This window comes from Carlito syrichta, unplaced genomic scaffold (genome assembly GCF_000164805.1).
Source record: "Carlito syrichta isolate Samal-C Ts95f unplaced genomic scaffold, Tarsius_syrichta-2.0.1 Scaffold119772, whole genome shotgun sequence".
Taxonomy (NCBI): domain Eukaryota; kingdom Metazoa; phylum Chordata; class Mammalia; order Primates; family Tarsiidae; genus Carlito; species Carlito syrichta.
Genome location: NW_007063868.1, coordinates 220,507 through 245,922, shown reverse-complemented (window position 1 = coordinate 245,922; position 25,416 = coordinate 220,507). Strand labels below are relative to the sequence as shown.

Here is a 25,416-nt window from a genome sequence, read left to right as displayed (position 1 = left end):
CGGTGGGGTTGGGGCTGGAGGTCTCGGTGTGCGCCTGCGCGGCGGGGGCGGGGCCCGCGGGCCCGGTCTCCGGGCTGAGCACTGGGCGTTCGAACTTACCCTTCCCCCTGCAGGGCCGGGAGGGTAACTTGTCGGGGCCGACTCGGTCCTTGGGGATCAGGCAGGAGCCGCTTCAGGAGACTCTCCCTCGGTCGCTGCTCCATCCGGGACGGTGCTGCTCGCGTCCCCGTGGAGCCCGGCGGGTCGTCGCCCCGGCGCGGCCACCGCTGCCCGAGCTGGTTCCGAAAGTGCGGGCAGGCCGGAGCGACACTTGTTTTCCCCGGAACCACGAAACACTGTGCGAGGCGTGATTCGCCGCCTCTGGGCTGCCTTGCCTCTGTATGAGAAAACTTGGCTGTCACCGTTTTTCACCATTTTGACAAAACCTTCCCCAGCGGGGCAGCCAGGATTAAAATAGAGCGAGGGAACACTCATCTCTTGCAAATGAGGCTCCCCACGGCGTGTGCATCTGTTCCAGCCTGAGCGGGGTTCAGAATGGGGTGGCTTAGGTAGCGGGTTGGGGCTTGTACGTGTAGCACTTATCCAAAAAAGAGCAGGCTCTTGGGATAAGCCGTTGATGACTTGCGTCCACCTTCTGGCCCTGGAATTTCTCACCTCATTTCACCACTGCCTTCCAATTTCCACTACCAGAGCCAAACGTCTTTGGCATCTGTCATGGTAACTCATGCATTTCCCCGGATGATGGGAAAAGAGGCGTCCTTATTGAGTTGAACTCTGCCGTGTATCAGGCTAAACGTGTGCCTGTGTTTTGTTGTCCAGAGTCAGCATCACTGTGTATATTTACAGTTGCCTTAAGACATGGGAGAACAGGGGTTGGTCCTGGGGCTCATTTTATGTATGTGAGCCAAAGTCCCATCAGGAAGAAGAGTGTATGAATAGACAGTGACCAGATACCTGAGTGTGGACTTTGTTGTTAAAGATTAGAGTGAGTGTGAATGTGGCATTTTGTGTGTGTGTGTGTGTGTGTGTATTTGCTGAGTAAGGAGTGGGTGGGTAAATAGATATGGGAAGAGTGGGTTGGAAACCAGAAAGCAGGGGAACTAACATTAATTGAGCGCCCACTTGGAGACCAAGCATTTGTTAGCAGTGCATCAAACACCACCTACACCATCTGGTCTTGTCCTATTTATCAAACTGCTGTTAGGGGCTCAAGCCCCGTGAGCAGTCAAGTGTTTGAATGCTGGTTCTACCACTTAGTGGGGAGCTCACTTGGGCAAATGACATAACCTCACTGGGCCTCAATTCTTCATTCACAAAATGGGAAAAATACCTAGGGTTGTGAGGTGCAGATTATTTTATACTGGCAGAGTACTGAGAGTAGTGCCTGATGCTTAGTAAGTACTTTGGCATCACTGGTTATTTTTATTGAGCTATTTGGTCAGCATATACTGCCACATGTTCAACATTTCATCTAGCTTCTGATTCAACCTTTACCAATCTTTCAAACTTCTAAAACCCCTTACTCTCAGGAACCGTCTCAGGGCTTGATTAAAAATGAGGGCATTTCCTCAACTTCCTCCTTCCAACCGGATGCAATTCACCTGCATCCATACAGGATGAGAGCTGTTTGCCTTTATTTTGAGCAATATAATATTAATCTAAAATATAAATATATTTATGTCAATGTATCCAATTGTAACAGTTTGTGTATGTCTAGGGTTTAATAAAGGCTATGAGAAACATTTTTAAAAAAGAAATTGTGCCTTTCACCAAGTCACAGTCTAGTTAGGGACATAAGGCATACAGAAAAAATTTGTGAACAATACAGCAATGATACATAAGTTAGATGATACATACAGATAGTGTTATCTTACTGATACACATGTTACATTTCAATACTGATGATAATATAATTGCCAATTATTTATTCTTGGTGCATCCTCTGCAGGCACTGCATAATAATATGGGTTTCAAGGTAATTATTGACTTTCTTATACAGAAAAAGCACTGGACTGCTACTAGTGGATTTTACTATTAACTATCTGACCTACAAGAGGCACTTAAACCTCTCTGTGCTGTAGATTTTCATTTTTAAAAAGAGGTAACTTTAGATTAGGTCATCTTTACAACGCTACCAAATGTAAAATACAGCTATTCTATTGGAAATTTTATGTCTGAAAAATCAATGAACAGAGTAACCTAAGCAATACAAGCAATTTTCTTATTTGTGATGGCTAGCTTGAATGTTTGTCAATGAAGAATAATTCAAAGTAGTTACTAATAATGTGCAAGTTAAAAATACCAGTGCTATTTGAGCAAGAACACCATATGCGAGGGAACACAATAATATGGAAATTGCTCATCCAAAATGTTATAGATGCTGAAAATTGTCAACATTCATTCTGGAACCATAGAAAAATGCCCAAAATAAAGAATGGCACAGTTGTATAACCTGATAAGAAAGTGGAGGCTCTGGGAGATCCAACTTCCTCTCCTTTCTTCAGTGATGTGCTTGTGATGCAGGTGGAGGGTCTCAAAAATATGGCATAAACCCAAAGTAGCCCTAATTCTATTTTTAAAAAGACGGATAATTTATTCACCTCATATGCATGTGTTGTAAGGATTAAATGAGAAAACACATTTAGAGAACTTATCCTGGCACAAAGCACTCACTAAAAGTTAACTGTTAGTATTCTACCTCTTTTTGGAATGAGTAGGGTACAAGATTCATCAAGTTCATGCATTACACTGTCTCTGTTTCATTACCTTAGACTATAAAAATTGTATCAAATCAAAATAGACATTAATTTGAGGGCAATGTGAATGAGAACTGTAACTGTTAGGCTTGCTTGTCTTTGAGGCAAAAGATAGGTTCAAATAGGTTTGGAGAGGTTCTAATAAGTCTCAAATGAATGGGTCCTTGAGTTTTCCTCTGTCCCTTTACCTCATGCTTTTGAAAGATACATATTACAAAACAAACAAGGATGAGTTGTTTCATTTTCTAAAAGGTGAAAATTTCTAGTATAAATCACACAGATCACTACTGATATAAAGTATCCTGAATATGTGCATGGTATGTTTATATTAATTTATATAGATATATAAATTAAAACCTTAAAAATTTTATGAAATCTTTTTTTTTTTTGAGTTGGAGTCTCACTCTGTCGCCCAGGTTGGAGTGTGGTGGCACACTCACAGCCACCTCAGCGTCAACCCGCTGGGCTCAGGTGATCCTTCCGCCTCAGTCTTCCAAGTAGTTGGAACTACAGGTGCACGCTACCACGCCTGGCTGATTTTTTGATTTATTGTAGAGATGAGGTCTCACTAAGTTGCCCAGGCTGTTCTCAAACCCGTGGACTCAAGCAATCCTCTCACCTTGGCCTCCTAAAGTGCTAGGATTACAGGCTTGAGCCACTGCACCTAGCCTTATGAAATCTTTTGACCTAGCTAAAGTAATTATAGGTGGTCTGGGTTACTACAAAATCATTGTTAGAAATTACTAATTTGGAAATGTGCCCGATTAAATGAAGAAACCTGTATTATATGTAAAAGAATTTCGGCGCCAGTAATGACTCCACACCTGGCCAGGACCAAGAGATTTATTGAAAGGGGATTGTTACAGAGAGGATCTGTAACGAAAAAAAAGAAAAAGAGAGAGAGAGAGTTGTGGGGGAGAGGGCTGTATTTATCAGCCTGACAGGGGCCGGAAGGGGCCATGCTATGCTCCTATTGGAGGAGCTGCATGGGGAGTAGGGTGGGGCCAATGCCATTATGGTCCTATTGGATGCATAACAAAGCTGGCTATGGATTGGAGGCTTGCAGGTTTGAAATTTGCAAGCGGGAAGGTTTGAAATTCGCGCGTGCGCGGGGAATTGTGCTCACAGAAGCCGGGACCTAGGACCTTTGGTGTCTGGTGTGTCAGCGCCATTTTGGGAGCCGCCCCTCTGGTCACTTCCTGCACCCTTCAATATGAATTTGGAGGTTTCTGGTCACCTCTGATTTCATGATTCAAGGTTCATTTTAAAATAATCTCAATTATGGTTGCCCGTATAGAAGTTGTATGATGAAGGGTTGAATGAAAAGCTGATCTTTGGTGGGGAAACCAATGAAGGGTACTATAGTGATGTCTTATACAGAGTGGTCATGGAGTGGAGATTGACTTGAATGAGTGGCTGTGGACATTTAGCTTCTTGAGAAAGGAACATTGCACAGTGAAACATAGCTGAAGTGTTACCATTCTCAGGAAGTTAAGGATCACTAATCTAAGCTGTCTAGAAGATTTTCTATGTCTCCTAGCTGCTGGTGCTTTTTTTTTTTTTTTTTTAAGAGAGGAGGTCTCACCATGTTGCCCAGGCTGGTCTTGAACACCTGAGCTCAGGCAATCCTCTTGCCTCCCTCCCAAAGTGGTGGGATTACAGGTGTGAGCCACTGCGCCTGGCCTTCCTAGCTTCTTTTTAACACTATTTTCTTTGCTCAATTTGAAGAATTTCGGAGATGTGATCATCTTCCTTGCATGCCATTACTATATCTTATTATCTAATTATCGAGTAATACAACATATATTGAGTACCTTCTCTATTCTGGCCTGTTGTTTCCGGAACATGAGATTTTATTCACTGGAGATCCTCAGCACCTAGAAAAGTACCTTACAAATAAAAAGTCCCGCAAATGAGACAGACCCAGAAAAATCCTTCCTTATATCCTCCAAAATTTGTACTATTTTACATTTTTAAGTGCTGGACATAGATAATAACTGGGAAACATACTTCTTAGAGAATCTCATTTTTAAAATGGTAACTAGAACATCCTTTTAACCTAAAAAAGCTTATGTTCTTCAACTTCTGCTCATAAAATTCACTTTTGATCCCTTTGATAATACAAACTGTCATTCTCTGTACTTTCCCTGGGGGAAGAGAATTAATATTTATTGAACTTTGGGTTTAGACCTGAATTTAAATCCAACTCTGTGACTCTGGGCAAGTTAGTTAAATCCTTTGAACTTTAGATATTGAATATTTCTCTTGATAATCTTTAAAAGATAAATAAATAAGAAAAGACCCTAGAAGTGTAGGAATAAAATAACTTATCTATAGGGTTGTTATATCAAATAAGATATGTGAAGCCAGTGGCATAAAATGGGCACTCAATAAGTACTATTTTCCACCAACTCACCCATCCTGACCCCTTGTCCAAGGGCACTCAACTAGTGAATGATCCAAGCTAGCATTTGCTGTTAGATCAGTCTACCTCTCTTTGTTTATACCCTATTGCCTCTACATTTAGTTTCTCTGCCTCTTGCTGAAAACCACAGCAATAAAAATTGAACATGAAATTCTAAATAGGGTTTTTCTAATGTAGACTAGAAAAGATAAGGACCACTGTGGTGTGAGATTGGGTAAAAATAACTAGAAAGGGTATAATCAGCCCATGTTATAGGAGTCCATGGTGTGTGGAAGCTGTCAAGACAGGAAGACTGTGAGAGGGGTGGATAATATGATAGTCATTTAGTGATGGCATCAGTGTGAAAAGTGAGTGTGCTCCAATTCACTTGCAAAATACCATCATATGCAGTGTGTTTTGACAAATGTGTTGCTGTTTAGGTTGCATGGGTTTGTAAAACAGAAGCAATAACAATCCAAAAATAAACACATAACTGCAAATGCCCACAACTCCGACTCATGATTTTATGTGGTGCCATAATGCCACTGAACTGGGAAACAATGGTTATTATGTTGCTATGGATGGGTAGACCTATGATGCATCTAAAAATGCTTTCCTTCTGTAGCAAAAGTGAAGAGTTAGGCCATAACTTAAGATTTCATTTAAAAGTTAGCATAAGCTTAAAAAGAAATCTCAGTTGAGGTTTCAAATAGAAAAGTGCACACTAAACATTGTATGCATAGAAACATCACTGTTATATGCCTAGAAACCACTGCATGAATATGTACAATTATTATTTGTCATTATGGAATACAATTTTTTAAAGTGCAGCACTTTTAATTAATAAGGGTTAGTTTAGTTTACTTCAAATATCTCATAGGCCTATGTCATTCTTTTCAAAATGGTATGGCAAATAAGGCTTTTGCAAGTCATAACTTTTAAACTATTATTCTAATCTATCGCTTTTCCCTTATATAATTATAATGGTATTGTGTGCTTCAAGTTATAGTTTATTATTTTAGCATTTATAAGCTTCTCAAGAGTTTGGAAACTTAACCATGTTTTTATCCTCTTATAGTAAGCCTGGAGCAAACTATTTAGCTGATTTAAGCTTCCTTTTTTCTTGCTTTCTCTGCCAACTTCTAAGGCTTTAATAGTGGGTTGTAAGATTCAGGAAAAGAAATCTTATAAAACTTTTCCTAAATTTTAAGAGAAGTAAAGAAGCATGAAAAAGAAATGTAGCATTTCTGCAGGGTTTGTTTTTTTTTTTTTTTTTGGTTTTTTTTGCCATGTAGAGAATAGGTATGGGAAATATTACAGTCCTTGTTTCATCTGGATCATGGGGAGTCAACCTCATGGGGACAGCAGGCAAGCCTTATGAGTCATTGTTGTTTAAGCCACCACAAGGAACAAGGGCAGGGGGTCCACTGTTGGGAATCCAGATTTGGGGCTAGATTTTCTGCTTACCGTTCCTGAGACCCTTGAGAGTCTGACCTCTCTGAGACTCTGTCTTTATCTGAACACTGGAGTGCTAGCATCTACCCTACCTGACTCAGCAAGGTTAAAGGAGCAGTTATCTATGGATGTGCTTTGTTAAACTGTCCTTGTTGAACAAGTGTGAGTCATCATCATTATGAAATCCAATAGTTGGGCTGTGCGAATATCCTAACCTCAACCTCTTGGGATTCATTTCACAGAAGACAACTCCCCTTGTGTAAAATTCAGTTTCCATTAGTGTGCACTTTGGAAACAGCCTCCCCTGCAAAACTTTTGCTTGTCTTTGCCTTTTGCTTATATTTTAAGTTCTGTTGTGTGTTGAGCCTTCTATTAATCCTTGTTTTGAGCTAGATTTCATCTCTGTAAGAATATTAGGCCGACAAGCCCATTCATGGGCTAATCTATACCAAACTCTTGTTTTGCTCTAAAATTGGGCCTGAATAGTGTAGAAGATATGACCAAATAGCTAATTTTAGATTTTTGCTTTAACTTGATTAGTTTGGATGAGAACAGAAAGCCTCACTAGTGGGGAAATATAATTATTCTAAGCATGCTATTTTCCTAGTGAATACTTGAGATTCCTTAAAATATATAGAAGTCATTTAAGTTTATCCTTCTGCCTCAGCCTTCCAAGTAGTTGGAACTACAGGCATATGCTACCATGCCCAGCTTATTATTTATGTATTTATTATAGAGACGAGGTCTCACCATGTTGTCCAGGTTGGTCTCGAACCCCTCGTCTCAGCCTCCCAAAGTGCTGGGATTACAGGCTTGAGCCACCACGTCCGGCCTCTATCTCTTTCTGTAGATAGTAATATGAGATTTGTGTTACTTCTTAATGGTTACTACTCTTTAAACTTTTTACTTTTGCTTCCTTTATGAACATTTTTAATACTTTTTTACTTTGATTTTTACAGTCTTTTCTCCTGAGCTGAATATAGATAGAACTGAAATTTTGCTTTCTATTTTTAATATTTTTTTTGCTTCTCATTCAGTGTCTGAAGGACTATAGCATAATAGTTGCAAACTGGGTCCTGGAGTTAGAGCCACTTCTTAGCGACATGACCTTGAACAAGTTTTATCTTCCTAATATTTGCTTAGTTATAAAATGATAATAATTATAGTACCTGCCTTCCTCATTGAGTTTTTGTGAGGATAAAGTAAGATGGTCCATAGTAAACTGCCTATCACATAGGAAGTGCTCAGTTATTAATTTTCAAACTGCATTATAATCAGAATATGAATGTTTTAAAAGTTGAGGTTGTTTCTATTTCTCTCTCTTATGCCCAGCCCCAGGCATTATACTGAGGCACCTAGAAGATTCTCAGTAGATATTTCCTGCATGAATGACAAAAACCACTAGTAAGTTTTACACAGATCCCTTTCTTTCTCTACCAGCCACTGGTAACTCCCTGCTTCTAGAATTTTTCACTCAACATTATGAGTACCAAACTGAGCTCATCAGAGTGTCCTGAGACATTGGTGATAGGCAAGTCTTCATCTTTATGTGTTCATTTATTGATCTTTTTTTTTTTTTTTTTTTTTTAGCAGACTATATTTTTCTTGGGGTCTGACTTTGGACTTCATAGTCTCAAAAAGTATGAATCTCTGCCTTAATGTCCATTTGGTCTCACAGCTCTACAATTTGGATCCTCTGCTCAAAATAGTGCATTTGTTTTCTGCAAACCATTCCTGTTTTTGCTTTACTCTGTTTGCTAATCTAATTCAATATATCTGGAATATTTTCCATCCTCTTTGGAGGAAGGAACTTACTTTTGCCTTATATTCATGGATTTGAAGGAAACTGTCACTCCATTTCCGGTATCCCTCTCTCTATCTACCTTTCATCTCACTGGAGAACAAACTTGGTAATCAGATTGTTAAAACTGGCTGTTGAAAATCATGAATTTCGCAGCAACCTGGATGGAACTAGAGTCTATAATACTGAGTGACCTCTCACAGAAACAAAGATCCGAGTATCACATGTCCTCACTCATATAATGGACCTTGAACATCCAATGTAATACTGTAAGAAAATGACTGACGGTACTGGGAAACTATGCGGGGGAAAGGGGATGGGATTAACAGTAGCAAATATCTGTCTGGGAATGGGAAAACACCTCATATCAACAGGGTGCCTGAATGAAACGTAATTGTACACCTAACCCTTAACTGTACCCCACAAAACCATAATAAAAAATATTGATTATGAAAAAAATGTATTCAAGACTCAATAAATTCAATAAAGACTGTGATATATGTGCTGAATGTTGTGAAAGCTAAATTAAAAGTCAGGAAAGTAGCCGGGCCTGGTGGCTCAGCCTGTAACCCCGTGCCTTTGGGAGGCTGAGGTGAGTGGATTGCCTGAGCCCGCGGGTTCGAGACCCGCCTGGGCAGTGAGACCTCATCTCTACAATAAATCAAAAAGTCAGCCGGGCGTGGTAGCGCATGCCTGTAATTCCGGTTACTTGAAAGGCTGAGGCGGAAGGATCGCCGGAAACCAGCAGGCGAGGCTGCGGTGGCCGGGAGCGGCCACTGCACTCCAGTCTGGGCGACAGAGTGAGACTCCAACTCAGAAAACAAACAAACAAAAAAGTCAAGAAAGTAAAAACAAAAAACAAAAAACAAAAACTGGCTGTTGAGTGGAGCCATTTTACTGGGATCATACTATTAAAGGTCAGTGCTCAGGGGTGGTACACACTCTTGCCCTCTCTTGTACTTCCTACCTCCAGGAATTGGACAAAGCCGGCAGGATCTGACTGAGCTGGCCTCATCATCCCAACTTTCTCTGTTCTACCTGCGGCTTAGGGGAACTGATAGACCAGTCACCCATAGTCAAGCAGCTATTTGGAGAGAGAGTATAGCATTCAAGAAAGATGGTATAGCTAAAATAAGAGAGTTCACTTTGGCCTCCTAGATCAATTTCTGTAATCTTACAGTTTTTACTATAGTTTCCATTGTTAAACTGGGTCCTTGTCCAGCTAATGTATCAGCACTTTCTTTGCCATTGGTCATATTTCTTGTCTGTATGCTCCTTCAGCAGAGAATTCTAGAAGTAAGACCAAAGCCCCGCAAAACCAAATCCCTCATATCATTCTCATTCAGATCAACATACTTCACAAAACCTTTATAAACAGCTATTATCAGGGTCTTTTTCTAGAACTAGACCTCTTACAGTATTAAGAGATATAGCCTGATTTAACCACCTGCTCACACCCTATAGATGAGGAAGGGATTCCTGCACTAGGGTTATGGGAATGGTTGAACACGTGGCACTTGACACTGGACCGATGTGATTGGCAGCAGCTTATTAGTCACTTATACTAAAACCCAGGGGAAAAAGACATCACACCATGCAGGGCCATGTGGCGACTGCACTTGAAAACAGAATGAACAACTGGGGTCTGTAGGAAGTAAGTTCTATAGTATTAAGAGGACAGGGTTTCCACCAGGAGATATGATTGGCTTGTTTGAATAATTCTGCAGGCTGGCAAGAAATGAACTTATTAGTGATAAAGCAGGAACTGCTGTAGTCCTTGATAAGAAGGGTTGTTTGACTATGGGACTTTTCATAGGCACAGAGTCAGAGGGAGGAGAATATGCAATTAAGCCACTTAAGGCCCTCCTGATTTCACTAGTTGTCGAGGCAACACATAATATTGGGCCTTAATTGTAGGATGTACACTACACAGATTATAGTACCATAAGATTATTTGTTTATTACCGTAGAATTTCACTTAGATGTGTGTTTTGGAATGTCTTCTTTCCCTGTCAGACTGTGGGCTACTCAGGGAGAGGTAGCATTTCAGTCTTCCACTTAAAAAACAATGCACATTATAGTTTGGAAAAACATAATCAGCATTAAAACGATCTGTTTTGTCATATCTCAAGGTGCTACTTTCAAATTTAATTGTATGAGAAGCCTTTAACATACTCAAGTTTTGTCTTTACACATGGTTAATTTTAAAAATATGGTGAAACTTTTAGTACTAAAGGGTATGTGAGGTAGAATTTAAACTTGTTTTAGTAGTCTGAACTCATGGTTGGCAATGATGCCCACTTATACACATACTGCTGAATTAATCCCCTGTGATGTGCCATGGATTGACAACTCTAAACCTTTAGAGTTACTCAGGTTTGCTGACATTTGAAAATAGCTAAAGTTTTTTTTCCCTCACTCTGTTTTCAAACAATGACTGAAACAATAAAATGAATAGGGCATTGGTATTCTTTTTAAAATCAGAGTTCAGCTACAGCCTAAATACCAGAATGCTGATGTTTCAAATGCATTATTCAGACTGCCTATTGTAGGCACTAATGGAACCCATTAAAATAATTCTTACTGTTGCTAAATTCAAGCAAATTGGTGTGGGAGAGGGATGGTAAGGAGGTCATAGACAAATTGGAAGAATTTGTAGTATATCTCCCAATTTCCTAAAAATCTAATATTAAATCTTTTACTCATCTCAACTTAGGTCCATTGAATGAATTTTATTTTCTACTTTATTAAAATATTTATTAAATTTTATTCAATCACAAACTCAAGACTCTTTCTCTTTTGAAATTATGATTTACAATTAGATGGATGAGTGAAGGTTTCAACATTTTAACTTATTTTTATACTTTCAGAGTAATCCATTTTGTCTCTGACTGAAATAGAATGCCTATTCATGCATTTCTTACAATCTGTCCAGATCCATCATAGTTCAAACAAAATATTATTGTAAAGAAACCACTGATTTCATTCTATCATGAAAACTTAAAACTGATTTACTTAAATTAAAATATGATTTCCATTGCAAAACTGTTTTGTTGGCATATAAATATCCAGAGATAAACACTACTTCAGTTCTATTGCTTCCATTTTTTTCCCCATTGATTTATAGCTGTGCTGTCCAATAATGGTAGCCACTAGCCACATATAACTATTTAAATTTAAATTAACTTAAATTAAATAAAACTAAAAATTTCATTTACATTTCAAAGACTCAATAGCCACATGTGGTTAGTGACAATGGCATTAGCTCAAATATAGAACAATTTTTATTATTACAGAAAGTTCTATTGACAGCAGTTTAGAGGCACTGTTATATTTAGAATATATATCCATATGAAACTTCTATGTACATATATAGAATTCTCTCTACATAGTCTATATTCTATTTAATATACATTTCATTATATATGCATAAAATTACATGCACATACAAAACTATATATAAATGCACAAAACTACATAAACTATATATAGTTTTAATGAAGATACATATACACAGTTTTGCTTTTTGCTCTTTTACAAAATATGCAAACTTATAATATCAGATTTTAGTTTCCTAAAAATGTCTACATTCTTTATTCTTTCTTATTTTAAAAAGATAGCTCTAGTTGATAGTTAGTCTGTATTAAGACTTTGAAGATATTACCCCAATTTTTCCTGTTTTCCATTGTTGCTGTTGAGCACTCAAGTATAAAACCAGTTGCTATTTGGTGACCTGTCTTTTCTTTCTGACTGCTTTTAAATATTTTCTCTTTATTTTTGAAACTATGCAATTCCATTACAATATGTTTACATATGAATTTTAAAAGCACGATCTTGCTTGGAGTATATTGTGCTTTCTATGTAAATTAGAGAACTTTGTTCAATTTTGCAAAATTATCTGTCATCATCACTATGATTATTGATGCTCTTCCTTTCTTCTGTGTTATTTCTTTGATTTGATAAGACATTTTAAAGACAAATATGTGTCTCTAGTTTCTTTCATATTTTCATTGTCTCCCTATAAAGTATTTTGGCAATTTTCACAAATTTGTTTCCAGCTCACTAATATTTTCTTTGGCTCTATCTAATTTGCAGTTTAACATGATGTCTAAGTTTATAACTTTAGCACTTACATTTTTGAAAAACTTTTGAAAATTTCCTTGGTTTCTTTTTCAAATCTGCCTGACAACTTTTAAAAAAATTCAATCATTATTGAGTATCATTTACATATAATAAAATGTATCTATTTTAAAATTGTTAATTAATTTTGACAAATTTATATGTGTGTATACACACACACACACACACACACACACACACACACACTTATGTAACCTTCACCTCAATCCAGATATAGAACATAAAGCCATAACTTTTAAAAGTTGTTACTGTAAGGTTTACAATGTAAAGATTTAATTTATCATAGTGTACCTTCAAATTATACTATTTTATGTATAGTGCAAGACCTTTGCCACAGAATACTTACATTTCTCCCTCCTATCCTTTGTATTGTCATCTTCACACATATTGCTTCTATATGTATTATAAGCCCATCAATAAATTGCTGTATTTTTGTTGTGTGTAGTAAATGGTCTTAAATTTTTTTTAATGAGGAACAAAAGTATTTTTAATTTACTCCCATATTTACCATTTCTTTATGTCTTTATATAGATCTGAGTTTCCATCTGAAATTATATTCCTTCCTCTAGAAGAACTTCATATAACATTTCTTATCATGCTGCTGATAACCTTTTTTCAGATTTGGTTTATTTGATAAAGTTTTTATTTTGCCTTTATTTTTGAATCTCACTAGTTATAGACTTCTAAATGGATAGTTTTCAGCTTTTTTCATTCAGAAATTTAATGCTGGATAATTCTGAAAGTTAAGTTCTTTAGAATCTGGGTTATTTTTCATCTTTCTTTAAGGAGTATTGTGCTTAATTTTGGTCAGTAGTTTGCTAATCAGTTTGATCCCTTTAAGTGCTATATATATATATTTTTTGAGTTGGAATCTCACTCTGTCACCCAGACTGGAGTACAGTGGCCGCTCCCAGCTACTGCAGCCTCTACCTGCTAGACTCCGGAGCAATTTTGCCGACTCAGCCTTCCAAGTAGCTGGAACTATAGGCACGCGCTACCATGCCCGGCTAATTTTTTGACTTATTGTGGAGATGAGATCTTGCCAAGTTGCCCAGGCGGGTCTCGAGCCCGCTGGCTCAGGCAATCCACTCACCTCAGCCTCCCAAAGTGCTGGGATTACAGGTTGAGCCACCGAGCCCAGCTAAGTGCTGTTTTTAAGATTTCCTGGGGTGAGTCTAGAGTGATCACTGAGAACTAGCTACTTCTGGCTTGAACTTCTCCTAGCACAGAATTAGCTTTAATATTTTCTTCTTTTTACAGTTCCCTAGGCATTCATTGCACAACTTTGTGGAATTTCAATCTACGTATACGTGGCCTAGTACCAAGGAAAATCTCAAAAGCCTCAAGAGAACCCCTCCCTGTGCAGATTGTTGGAGCTTTTTTTTCCCCCTCCTTTCTTTCCAACATTCTACTCTGCAGTTTCTAGCTGTCTTATTCTCTCTAAACTTCCATTCTCTATCTCTTCTCTTCAGCAAGATCTCCAGGCACTGTTTTGAATCTGCCTTCCTGCCCCTGCAGTCTGGAAATTGCTTCCATGCAGAAAACTGGGGCAATTGTAGGGTTCGTTTGTTTTGGTTCCCTTTTTTCAGGGATCACAATCTTGTACTGGCTGTTGTCCAGTGTCTGAAAATAATTGTTTCATGTATTTTGTTCAACATTCTAGTGGTTTTTCATGGGAGGTTAAGTTCAGGGTTTGTCACCGTATCATGGATGATAGAAATTTATCACTTTTTAAAATCTGTCTTTTGCAATCTGCATATGCTTGGATGATGTGAAAAATTATTATAGGTGAGTTTTAGCCATTTAAAATTTATTATCATAAATATATAGTCTGTATTCTTTTCATCTTAGCTTAAGCCCTTGGAGGAATATTTATTTTCTTATATTTAATTGAGCAAATACTACTGAGCACTCCCTATGGTGATGTACTGGGAGAGGCCATCAGCTGAAGTGGAGAAATCTACGGGATGAGTAAGTTTGGAAGACATTGAGATTTAAGATGCCTATTAGATGTCCAGTTGGAAATGTTGATTCAAATGTAGGCTATTGGTTATCTGAATCTGGAGTTTAGAAAATAAACTTGGGTGGGAGATGTAAATTTTGGAGTTGTCAACGTATACATGATATTTAAAGTTACAGGATGAATAATATTGCCAAGGGATGATTTTAGACGAAGAAGAGAAAATGTCCAGGACCTGAGCTCTATAATCCTACAACATTAAAAGGTTAGAAAGAAGAGGAGGAATCATCAGAAAAGACTGAAAAGATGTGAATACTGAGATAAACACCAGGAAAGGGTGAAGTCCAGGAAGCCAAGAGAAGAAAGTACTGGTAGTGTTAAGTAAGAGGAGGACAGAGAATCCACCATGAAGTTAGCAACAATGAAATGAAATTACCAGGGAAAAGAAGAGGAGTGTTGGTAGACAAATAAGTATGGGGAAACAAAAGCTTGATGGAAACAGTTTCAAGGAAAATGGGGGAACTGGATTACAACAAGTATAGACAGTATTTTTTTTTTTAGGAGTTCATCTATAAAAGGAAAGGATATGTGACCATAGCCTGATAGGCTGAGAGAGGGAGAAATAATAACATGTTTATAGACTAAGGGGAAAAAGAGTCATTCAGTAGGAAACAAAATATTGATGATGGAAGATTGATGGGGGAGCCTGATGGAGCAGAGTCCTTGCAGATATGGGATCTGGGTATTGCCTTAATCAGGATCATAAATAGTTCATCTATGGCAGCAGTCCTCAACCTTTTTTGGCATCAGGGACTGGTTTTGGCATCAGGGAGACAATTTTTTCACAAACCAGAAGGCAATGGGGATAGTTTTGGGATGACTCAAGTATAACATTTATTGTGTACTTTATTTCTGTTATTATTACATTGTAATATATAATGAAGTAATTATACAACTCACCATAAGAAATGGTAAATAAAATAATGGGTTGGCTAAGCATGGAATAAAATAAGTGTCGAATTCTGACTTAAAGCCTGCCACCAGATGCAGCTGTACAGTTGAAGTACATCAACTCACTTACCACTCACTGATAGGGTTTTGATATGAGTCTGTAAGCTATTTATTATGGTCTCTGTGCATTCAAACCTCACTGCTAATCTTAATCTGTGTTTGCAGTTGTTCCCCAGCGCTGGCATCACCGCCTCAGTTCCACCTCAGATCATTAGGCATTAGACACCCATAAGGAGTGCACAACCTAGATCCCTCACATGTGCAGCTCAGAATAGGTTTCGCTGCTCCTATGAGAATCTAATGCTGCTGCTGATCTGACAGGAAGCGGAGCTCAGGCAGTAATGAGACGATGGGCAGCAGCTGTAAATACAGATGAAGCTTTGCTTGCTTGCCCACCACTCACTACCTACTGTGTGGCCAGGTTCCTAAATAGGCCATGGACCAGGGATCTTGATCTATAGTCACAGGCAGGAAGGTAGAGCAAGAACTTGGCATAGATGTAGGTAGGTGGGTAGATGCAATGGTAGGTGCTTGTGGAAGTTCTCTTCTGATGGAAATAGAAAGCAAGTCATGGCTGGATTCGAGGAAAGGATGTAGAGATTTGAAGAGTGAGGAGAAAGTCTGAAATGGCAGCCTAGGAGGGTGAGGGAGTGAATGGATTAGAGAAACAGAGCAGTTGCTGGGCAGCAATTAAATTTCTCTTGAGATGAAGGCCAGAGCGTTTTACCTTTATACTATACAATGTATATTGTACTGCATGTTTCATGACTATATACTTTAATTCACGACAGTTTTCTTCTATCACAACTGATTTTTCCTTGTTTCAATTATGCTGACTTTTCCTCCAGAAACGTCTCTCATTGACGCATAGGTGCTTTAGATTCGTGCTTGCTTTCTCTTTCTCTCTCTCTCTCTCTCTCTCTGTCTCTCTCACCTTTCCCCTTCCTCCCTTCCTTCTTTCTTTCTTCTTCCCTCTTTCCCACCTTCTTTCTTTCTTTTCTTTCCTTTCCTGATGAACTTTTTAGGTCTATTCTCTTAGTTTCTGCTAAGTCTGCCTGATTGTCAGTATCATTTGGGGCTTTTCTTTTTTAAAAAACATTCAGATTTAGGGACAAAAACCATGGAGGATCTTGATTCATTAGCTTTGGGGTGGGGCTTAGTAAGAGGTATATTTACAATGCTCCCCAGATAATCAGCTGGATTTGGCAACAACAGCTCTGTATTACTAATTTAATTTGCTAGTTACTAATTCCAGAATGGATTGCAATTCTCCTGTTCCCTTTTGGATTTCCTATACTTTGTTCAAATTTTAAGTGTGTGTTGCCTGTTCTTCATAGTATGATCTTTATATTTCAGCTAATTTTCCTTAATTCATATTTTATTTTAATCTATTCATATTCTTCCTAAAATCTCTCTATTCTTCTTTCGCAGAGGTCAACATTCATTGATTGTATGCTCTTAGGGATATCAGGAGATGTTTTCTGAATTTTTTTTCCTATAATAAAATTTAGAGGTATGTACTTCTCAAATTTTAAAGGATAATGTACCCTTTACCTTGGACCGCATAGTGCTTTTTATGAATTTTTAGGCTGGTTTTTGTTTCCTGTTTACTCCTCTTAACGAGAAGGGTTTGTTTATATGCTGGCATTTACCAACAAACAGGGTATTCCTCTCAGGTCTAAAGCTTTAGAATAAGGCCAGGTGCGGTGGCTCACAGCTGAAATCCTAGCACTTTGGAAGGCTGAGGCCAGAGGATAGAGACCAGCCTAGGCAACATAGCGAGAACTTGTCTCCACAAAAATACAAAAATTAGCCAGGTGTGGTGGTATACACCTGAAGTCCTAGGTACTCAAGAGACTGAGACAAAAAGATTACCTGAACTCAGGAGGCTGAGGCTGTGGTGAGCTGTGATCATGCTTGGCCGACAGAGTAAGATTCTGATTCAAAACAAAACAAAATAAATAAGAATAAAGCCTTAGGATGGTCAATCTGCCATAATCTAGTATTCTGTGGTTGTTTGCATAAGATTTCTAGGACCCTTAAAATTTTTTAAAATTATGAAATACACATTTGAGAGGTGGTATAAAATATTTTGTAGAGTTTAAATAATTATAAAGTGAACATTTGATTTTGTAGTTATTTTGCCATAAGATTTCTAGGAGCCTTAAAATTGTATAAAATTATGAAATATACATATGAAAGGATGTATAAACTATTTTGTAGAGTTTAAATAATTATAAAATGAACACTTATAAAGTCACTACTCAGACAGAGAAATGTAAGGTCACCAGCTGGTTTGGGGGCCTTCATGGGTCTGTTCTGGATCACAACCCCTTTTCTCTAGCCTAGAATAACCACTATACTCGTTTTGTGAGAACCACTCCCTTGCTTTTGGTTAGAATTTTATTACTGTTATTAGCATCCCTCAATGCAGTTTCCAGTGTGCAATGCCACTGAAGTTGTTTTCTTTGCCTCCAATTCTAGGCTTTAAGTAAAGGGACTACCCAGTATTCCACTACCTATGATCTTCTCATTCCTTGTGCTGTGATTTAGATGTTATATTATCCCAATCAATGGAGAAGGAGGGTTAGTTGGGTTAAAGGAAGAAGGAAAAGGATTGATTCTTCTTTTGCTGCCTCAGAAAATCATCCTGAGGAACAGAACAATTTCCACCCCATTTTTTTCTGGTTGATGTTGATAGTGTATTTCAAAAATAATACTACACAGTTTGTATTCACTTTATGCTAACTTCCTGCTTAAGACATTGTAGGAATGTTTCTGATGCAGATTAATCTGTACTAAATTTGGTAGAAATTTTCTCTTGATGTGAGCAAATGACTAAACGACTATGATTCTTGCTTTTTAGAATTTTTTTGAAATAAAAACTATATTCCCTGTCTTTCTTTCTTTTTTAAAAATTTGAGTCAAGGTCTCACTCTGTCACCCAACTGGAGTGTAGTGGCACCATCATAGCTCATTGCAGCCTCAAACTCCTAGGTTCCAGCAGTTCTTCCTCCTCAGCCTTCTGAGTAGCTGGGACTACAGGCACATGCCACTATACTCAGCTAATTTTTTGATTTTTTTTTTTTTTGGTAGAGATAAGGTCTTGCTATGTAGCCCAGGCTGGTCTTGAACTCCTGGGCTCAAGCAATCCTCCTACCTCAGCATCCCAAAGTGTTGGGATTATAGGCATGAACCACATTAATGGCCAAAACCTATATTTTCAATACAATGAATCTCCTGCATCTTCTAACTCTTTCTCTATGTCTGCTATTATTTCTAATATTTGTGAAAATTAGAAGAGAAAGGAAAAAAAAAGTCTTACTTGAGGAATATATTTACTGTTACTAGCAGAGTCCATTGTGCCAACAAGGAAAAGAAAACCAATAAAAGAAAAGTGTAGTTTTGAGTATGAGAGAAGAACTTCAACTAAGATTGTATACTGATATTTTCAGCAAAGGACAGAGCATACATAAGGCTCTCTAGAAGGCAAAGCAAACAAAACAACCACCACCACCATAAAATACCATATTCTATAGAAAAACCTGCTAAAGAGATCACACAGTGACTAGACTTTTTAATCTAAAATTTAAAAATTTTTTGAGACTTTAGTTTTATTTAAAGCCATTTGAACCAGTTAAAAAGAGGAAAAGTTACTTTTTACAGGATTCTAAAAATTATATTAAAATTTTCAAGATTTGTTTATAAAACACTTTGTAATTAAACCACTAATTATGTATTTGTATTTTCTCTTACATATTTTTCTTCCTGGTAATATAAAAATAGAAACAAAAGGCAACAGAAAATCACTTTCAGAAATATTTTAGATACCATAGACCTTTATGGAAGCCACCTATGAAGAATAAAAACTTATTTCCAATAGTACTTTTCATGAATGATGTGTGTTTTCAATGGAAATGACTTCTGGCTAAGTAAACATAGCAGGCTGGCTTGAGCAGACGTAATCAAGAGAATAGGAAATGCATTTGAGATTAGTATTGTAGATAGAGAAGATGATCCTGATACTAAATTGAGTGTCTTTGACAGCTGTTGTTTTGTTTCTTTTTTTTTTTTCTTTGAGTTGGAGTCTCACTCTGTTGCCCAGACTGGAGTGCAGTGGCCTCTTCCGGCCACCACAGCCTCGACCTGCTGGGCTCCGGCGATCCTTCCGCCTCAGCCTTCGAAGCAGCTGGAACTACAGGTGTGCGCTATCACACCCGGTTAATTTTTTGATTTATTGTAGAGATGAGGTCTCACCAAGTTGCCCAGGCAGGTCTCGAACCCGCAGTCTCAGGCAATCCACTCACCTCAGCCTCCCAAGGCGTGGGATTACAGGCTGAGCCACCAAGCCCAGCTTTGTTTCTTTGTGGCAGAATTCTTCTCCTACAATGTCTTATGGACAATCCTAATGCACGGAAGAGATACTGGTAGAGCTGCTCTAAATAGAGCAGGGATCAGGGCCCTGGACCAAGATCAAACTGCCCATGTTTCTCTCTGCCTTTCTTTTGCTCTCTTGGTACAACCCTCTGGGAGTCCTCTGGTTCCCTGGGATCCTGTCCTGATTTAGTCTAACTCCTTGACTTTGCAGTTGAGGATACTGAGGCACACACCTAATTAGCAGATGGGCTGGGCCCAGTATTCAGGTCTTCTGTTTCCTAGAGCGAAGAAGTCTCTATCATACCATGCGGCCCGTTTTCAGCTCCTGAAATTAGTTCCAGACATGAACATTTTTCCTTTTAACCAAATAGAGAACGTTTCTTTATCTATGTCCACAGAGACCAGGAAGAGTTATTGTATAAAATCTATTTGTGATCTATGTACTTTTAAATACAAACTGATTTTTATTAATTTATTTTTATTTTTTAGAGATGTGGTCTCACTACGTTGCCCAGGCTGGTCTTGAACTCCTGGACTCAAGCAATTCTCCTGCCTTGGCCTCCCAGAGGGCTGGAATTACAGGCATGAGCTATCACGTCCAGTCTGACAAGCTGATTTTTAGAAGTGAATCCTATTTTTCTGTTGTCCCTAAAGATGAGTTTAGAGAGACATGCTTCTGAGAAATACCTTCAGTAGGCAAAGTTTAGAATATTTAGTCATAAAATGGTGACCAGCTCACAGCAAAGCAAAACTAATGGTTTACTGCTGCCCGTTTCACCCACTACCTGTTCATGACACTTTTGATGCTTTTCTGCTCTTGGCATTGCAAGGACCTATACTGCATTCTCCGGTCTATAGGATACTCTCTCATACTGAGATTACTTCTTCTCAATTTTAGAAGCCCATACTTTGCCTCATATAAAAATCTCAAACTAGCCAGTTGCTGTGTGGTGCATGCCTATAGGCCCAACTACCTGGGAGACTGATGTGGGAGGATTGCCTGATCCCAGGAGATCGAGGCTGTGGCGAGCCATGATCACGCCATTGCACTCCAGCCTGGGCGATGGAGTGAGACCCTGACTCAAAAACCAAAAAATAAAAGTCTTGTGTCTCTCCTATACCCCCATTGCTTTCTATGTGCCCCACTAGGTAAAGAGTCTGGTTTTTTTTCCACATTCCCTTCAGCCAAGAAGATTCTACTGAGTTTTACTTTTTGGGTTAGCTTTTTAGAAAGATAGGCATTTTTATATAAATATGAAAGAATAATATGATTTTATAAATCACACTTCTCTCCCCAATTCTGATATGTTGGTTTTTGAAGGGGGTAGCATGGGCATGTGGAATGGTTGATAGTCACTGAAGTAGGGATCTATTTTCTGCTTATTTTTTTTTTCTTGGTTTCTAAAATGTCTAATTCTGATAAAAATAAACCTATCAAGGTTTGTTGTCATCTAAAATATGATATGTATATTAAAAATTCCCTGTGTAAGTTCAATTTGACATATTAAGTTTACTGTTGAGATGTGTTATCTTGTCTCTGTAACACATTTTTATATTGCTTTATCCTTATTTCTCATGCTCTCTATCTACATAGGAACATATTTTTCAATCATCATCAACATTTCTTATCCAGTAATAGGATTTAGTTATATATTAATCACTAAGCAATCTTGACTAGTGTGATCCACTCTGTGCAGTTAGAAGATTGTTCTAGCAAAGCGTGATTTTCTTATAAAGCGAGCTGGGAAGGGAACTGCCAAAGGATATCAGGGTAATAAAACATGACATATTGGTGTCACTTCTGAGATTGTATTATTTTTAATCACTTAGCCTTTCTATGTGTAGACAGATACATATTTTGTTTCCAAACTTGAAAGTGAAAAAAATGTCTATTTTATTTTCTCTAAATCAAATTGAGCCAGCTTCAAGCCTCATCCTGCCTGGGAGGTGCATATCTTAGTCATCCCTGGTGTTTTGCATGCTCTCTCAGGAACATGCAAAGAGTTTTATACAGAGAGAAGAGTAGGGAAAGACTTCTCTGGTCTCCACTGTATGCCAGTTGCTATGCCCACTGTCCAAGGCACCAACGTCCCTTGTAGCCACCCTGGTACTTGTAGGATGCTTTGCAGCACTTTTGGGGATAGCAATCTTGCTAGGGCTGGAGGGTTTTGGGCCTGGGATCCAGCGTCTCTGGATACCACAGCTACTTCCCTCTGAGGTTTAACCATCCCTAGCTGTGCTGCTGGGAAGAGAAGTGCAGGTCTCCATGACTCAGGAAATCCACAACCTTTGGTTCCTTTTCAAAGTCTTGGACGGGACAAGTCCTTGTTCCCTTGGCTCTCACCTTCTGCTTCTCTTTTATTTCTGAAGGCCCAGGATTTGTCTTTCTTCTCAACCCACAGTATAGTAGTCTCTTTAAAATGAAATTTTGGAAGAAAGTTTGTCTTCAAGCAACAAAAGCCTCCCTGAGGTAATGGAACACAAATACTTGTCTATCTTTTTTTTTTTTTTTTTGAGTGAGGGTCTTACTCTGTGACCCAGGCTGGAGTGCAATGGCATGATCACAATGATCATGGCTAATGGCAGCCTCGAATTCCTGGACTCAGGCAATCCTTTCACCTCAGCATTCTAAGTAGCGGGGGCTATGGGTATATGCCACTATGCCCAGCTAATTTGTTTTTGTTAGTGACGAGTTTTTGCTATGTTACCCAGGCTGGTCTCAAACTCCTGGGCTCAAGCAATTCTCCTGTGTTGGCCTCCCAAAGTGCTGAGATTACAGGTGTGAGCCACCATGCCCAGCTTGTCTACCTTTCTTGAACCAGGAGTGGGGTAACAGGAGTGCAAAACCCAAATAAATATCTCAGTAGATTCTCCTATATAATATTTGACATGTATTTATGGTATTAAAATATACATAATACCTAACATGATGATGGTATTAAAATATACATAATACCTAACATGATGATGGTATTAAAATAATAGAAAACTTCCTTATTCCTTATGTTAATCGTATTTGGAAATTCATTCCCTAATGTTGTGTTGTCTTATATATACTTGATACTCAATATTATCATCATCCATGGAGTTAACCTTTCAAATGAACTTGGCCTGCTCTTCATCTCCTTCTGTCAGTTTTTTTTTTTTTTTTTTTTTGAGTCAGAGTCTCACTCCATTGCCCAGGATGGAGTGCAGTGACACACTCATGGCCACCCAGCATAGACCTGCTGGGCTCAGGCGATCCTTCTGCCTCAGCCTTCCACGTAGCCAGAACTACAGGTGTATGCTACCAAGCCCTGCTAAATTTTTTTGATTTATTGTAGAGATGAGGTCTTGCCAAGTTGCCCGGGCTGGTATTGAACTCATGGGCTCAGGCAAAAACCACTTGCCTCGGCCTCCCAAAGTGCTGGAATTACAGGTTTGAGCCACCATGACCGGCCTCCTATCAATTTTTATCTTGAACTAGATAGAGGTGAGAGAGGCCTGAATGCTTTCTCCATGCCATGGAGTTTAGTAACAGATATTTGTCCCATAGATAGAATGGTAGCTTTCAAATTGTATTAGCAAGGAGTTTGAAATTGTCCAAGAAGAAGGAGGGAAAGGGAGCTCAAGGGTACAGGACTCTAGGGACTCTTATCCCCATTTCAATTATACCATTTGTGCTTTGTTTCGGTTTTATTGCTTATTTTATGTATTCAATTCTATATGCAATTTTGGCTTAATGAAGGATTCCCTTGCTATAAACAATTTGAAAAGTATCGAATATATGCAAGTATATGCCTAAAACATTTGAAATTATCTTGTGCTTTGTGTTAAAGGTCTTTGTTTTTCAGTATTGCAATTTTATGGTACAGAAATACTCTGTTAAATACTCTGTTGCTTAATTGTCATTTACATGCGAAGATCTCTAAATGATGGGCCAAGTTTAGGGATAGTACTGTATGATTTGTTTGGACTCCTAGTTCCTTTTCTGGTTAATAGGACATCTATTGTGGGTGGTTGTTGATAAAAAATATTGCTGGTTGCTATACTGAAACTGTGAGTTCTTACTAGTCACCATCATGCAGCCTGAATGTTCACTATACAGAACAATATAGTTTATAGAAGGCGTCAAATAGCTCCAATCTGGCAACCCCCTTGCGTCCCCTCCCACTCTGGGAGCTTTTCTATCCTCCCAATAAATCCTGCTTTCTCAAAAAAATAAAATAAAATAAATAGCTCCAATTTAAGTACTAAATTATGTTTACATTTAACCTGAATTTTGAAAATAAACTCTTTATTGGTAGATTTTATGACTATATTGATCGTCACATACATTTATTTCTAACCACTGGTTCTTTTCAAAGACTTTAATAACAAATTACTCAACTTGAATAACAAATTATTATTCAGCATCTTTATAAATCAGACAACGGAATCTAAAAATAATTTTAAATAGTTAACTTTATTTTATGTCTTGTCAAAATAACATATATGCTGTAATATTCATTGACATTAGAGATCCCATGAGACAAGTTTAAATTGAATATTCATATTAAATATTTTGTAATGACATTTTTATCTTAGAATATTAAGTTTTTGCTTGTTAAAGACTTGGTTGAGTAAAATTATTTCAGTGTCAGACATTTTTAGGAACACATATAATTTTGTAGCTTTCAGAACAGAAAGTTCCCTTTTTACTCTATTCTGCTACTATTATTCTAGTATACAGACTTAAGAACAGATAGTGTCTATTGCGCAGTATAAGAGTTACACTTTTTATTTTTCTTCTATTAGTATCGAATACTAAAATCAGAGTATTCAAGTTTAGAGATGGTTTTTTCATTAGAAAAGTTTGTGCGGTCAATCCGAGAACTAGGACTCCCAACCTTGCTCAGCCAGGACTTCCTACAAAAAAAAAAAAAAAATAGAAATTAGCATATAAAATATATGTGGATCAACTAAAATGATCCCACAATAGGTATTAATGGGAGTTTACTTTTACTAAGTAACTTTTGCATATAATGTGATATATACAGTTGTTGACATTGAATGTATCATTCTAAGAATACCACAGAGTATAATATATAATAAAATATAGACAAAGAAAAGCTAATAACAAGTAAAGCACAGTCTATTCCTGGTGATTTCACATTAGGGTTATTTCTCCCTTCTTAAAACACTCCGAGGTCATTATTACCTCATTCTTACACTCAAAATATAAAGAGCTTAGTAATAAAAACAATTCACCACTGTTTTCTCTTGGTAGATGTTTTATGTTTATATGCTTACACACACACATAGATAAATGGAGGGAGGGAGAGAGAGACAGAGAGAGAGAGAGAGAAAGAGAGAAAGAGAGAGAATGAATTACTGAAAGATAAACATGATTTTCCAAAAATATTAAAATAAAATTAGATGGGCATTTAAAAAATCTACTAAAATACTGCTTCTTATCACAAATTAGCAAAGTGACTGAATTAAAGGACACATTTAACATTCTAAAAATACTTTTCTGCTTATTTAGTGCAAT

The 25,416-nt window shown here is 37.9% G+C and overlaps 2 protein-coding genes across 2 annotated transcripts in view; both read right to left on the bottom strand.

Moving 5' to 3' along the window:
- CUNH2orf73 (chromosome unknown C2orf73 homolog) overlaps nucleotides 1–3,928 on the bottom strand; it is a 33,590-nt gene extending 29,662 nt beyond the window's left edge. The window contains exons 1-2 of the mRNA XM_021707512.1: nucleotides 3,883–3,928; nucleotides 100–394 (exon numbers count right to left, since the gene is read on the bottom strand). Of these exons, the coding sequence (XP_021563187.1) occupies nucleotides 100–394; nucleotides 3,883–3,928 (341 nt within the window). The remainder of the gene's footprint in view (nucleotides 1–99; nucleotides 395–3,882) is intronic.
- A 20,401-nt stretch (nucleotides 3,929–24,329) lies between these two features.
- Nucleotides 24,330–25,416, bottom strand: part of ACYP2 (acylphosphatase 2) — a 186,894-nt gene continuing 185,807 nt past the window's right edge. Inside the window, exon 4 of the mRNA XM_008047967.1 lies at nucleotides 24,330–24,791. Within this exon, the coding sequence (XP_008046158.1) occupies nucleotides 24,677–24,791 (115 nt within the window). The 3' untranslated portion in view covers nucleotides 24,330–24,676. The remainder of the gene's footprint in view (nucleotides 24,792–25,416) is intronic.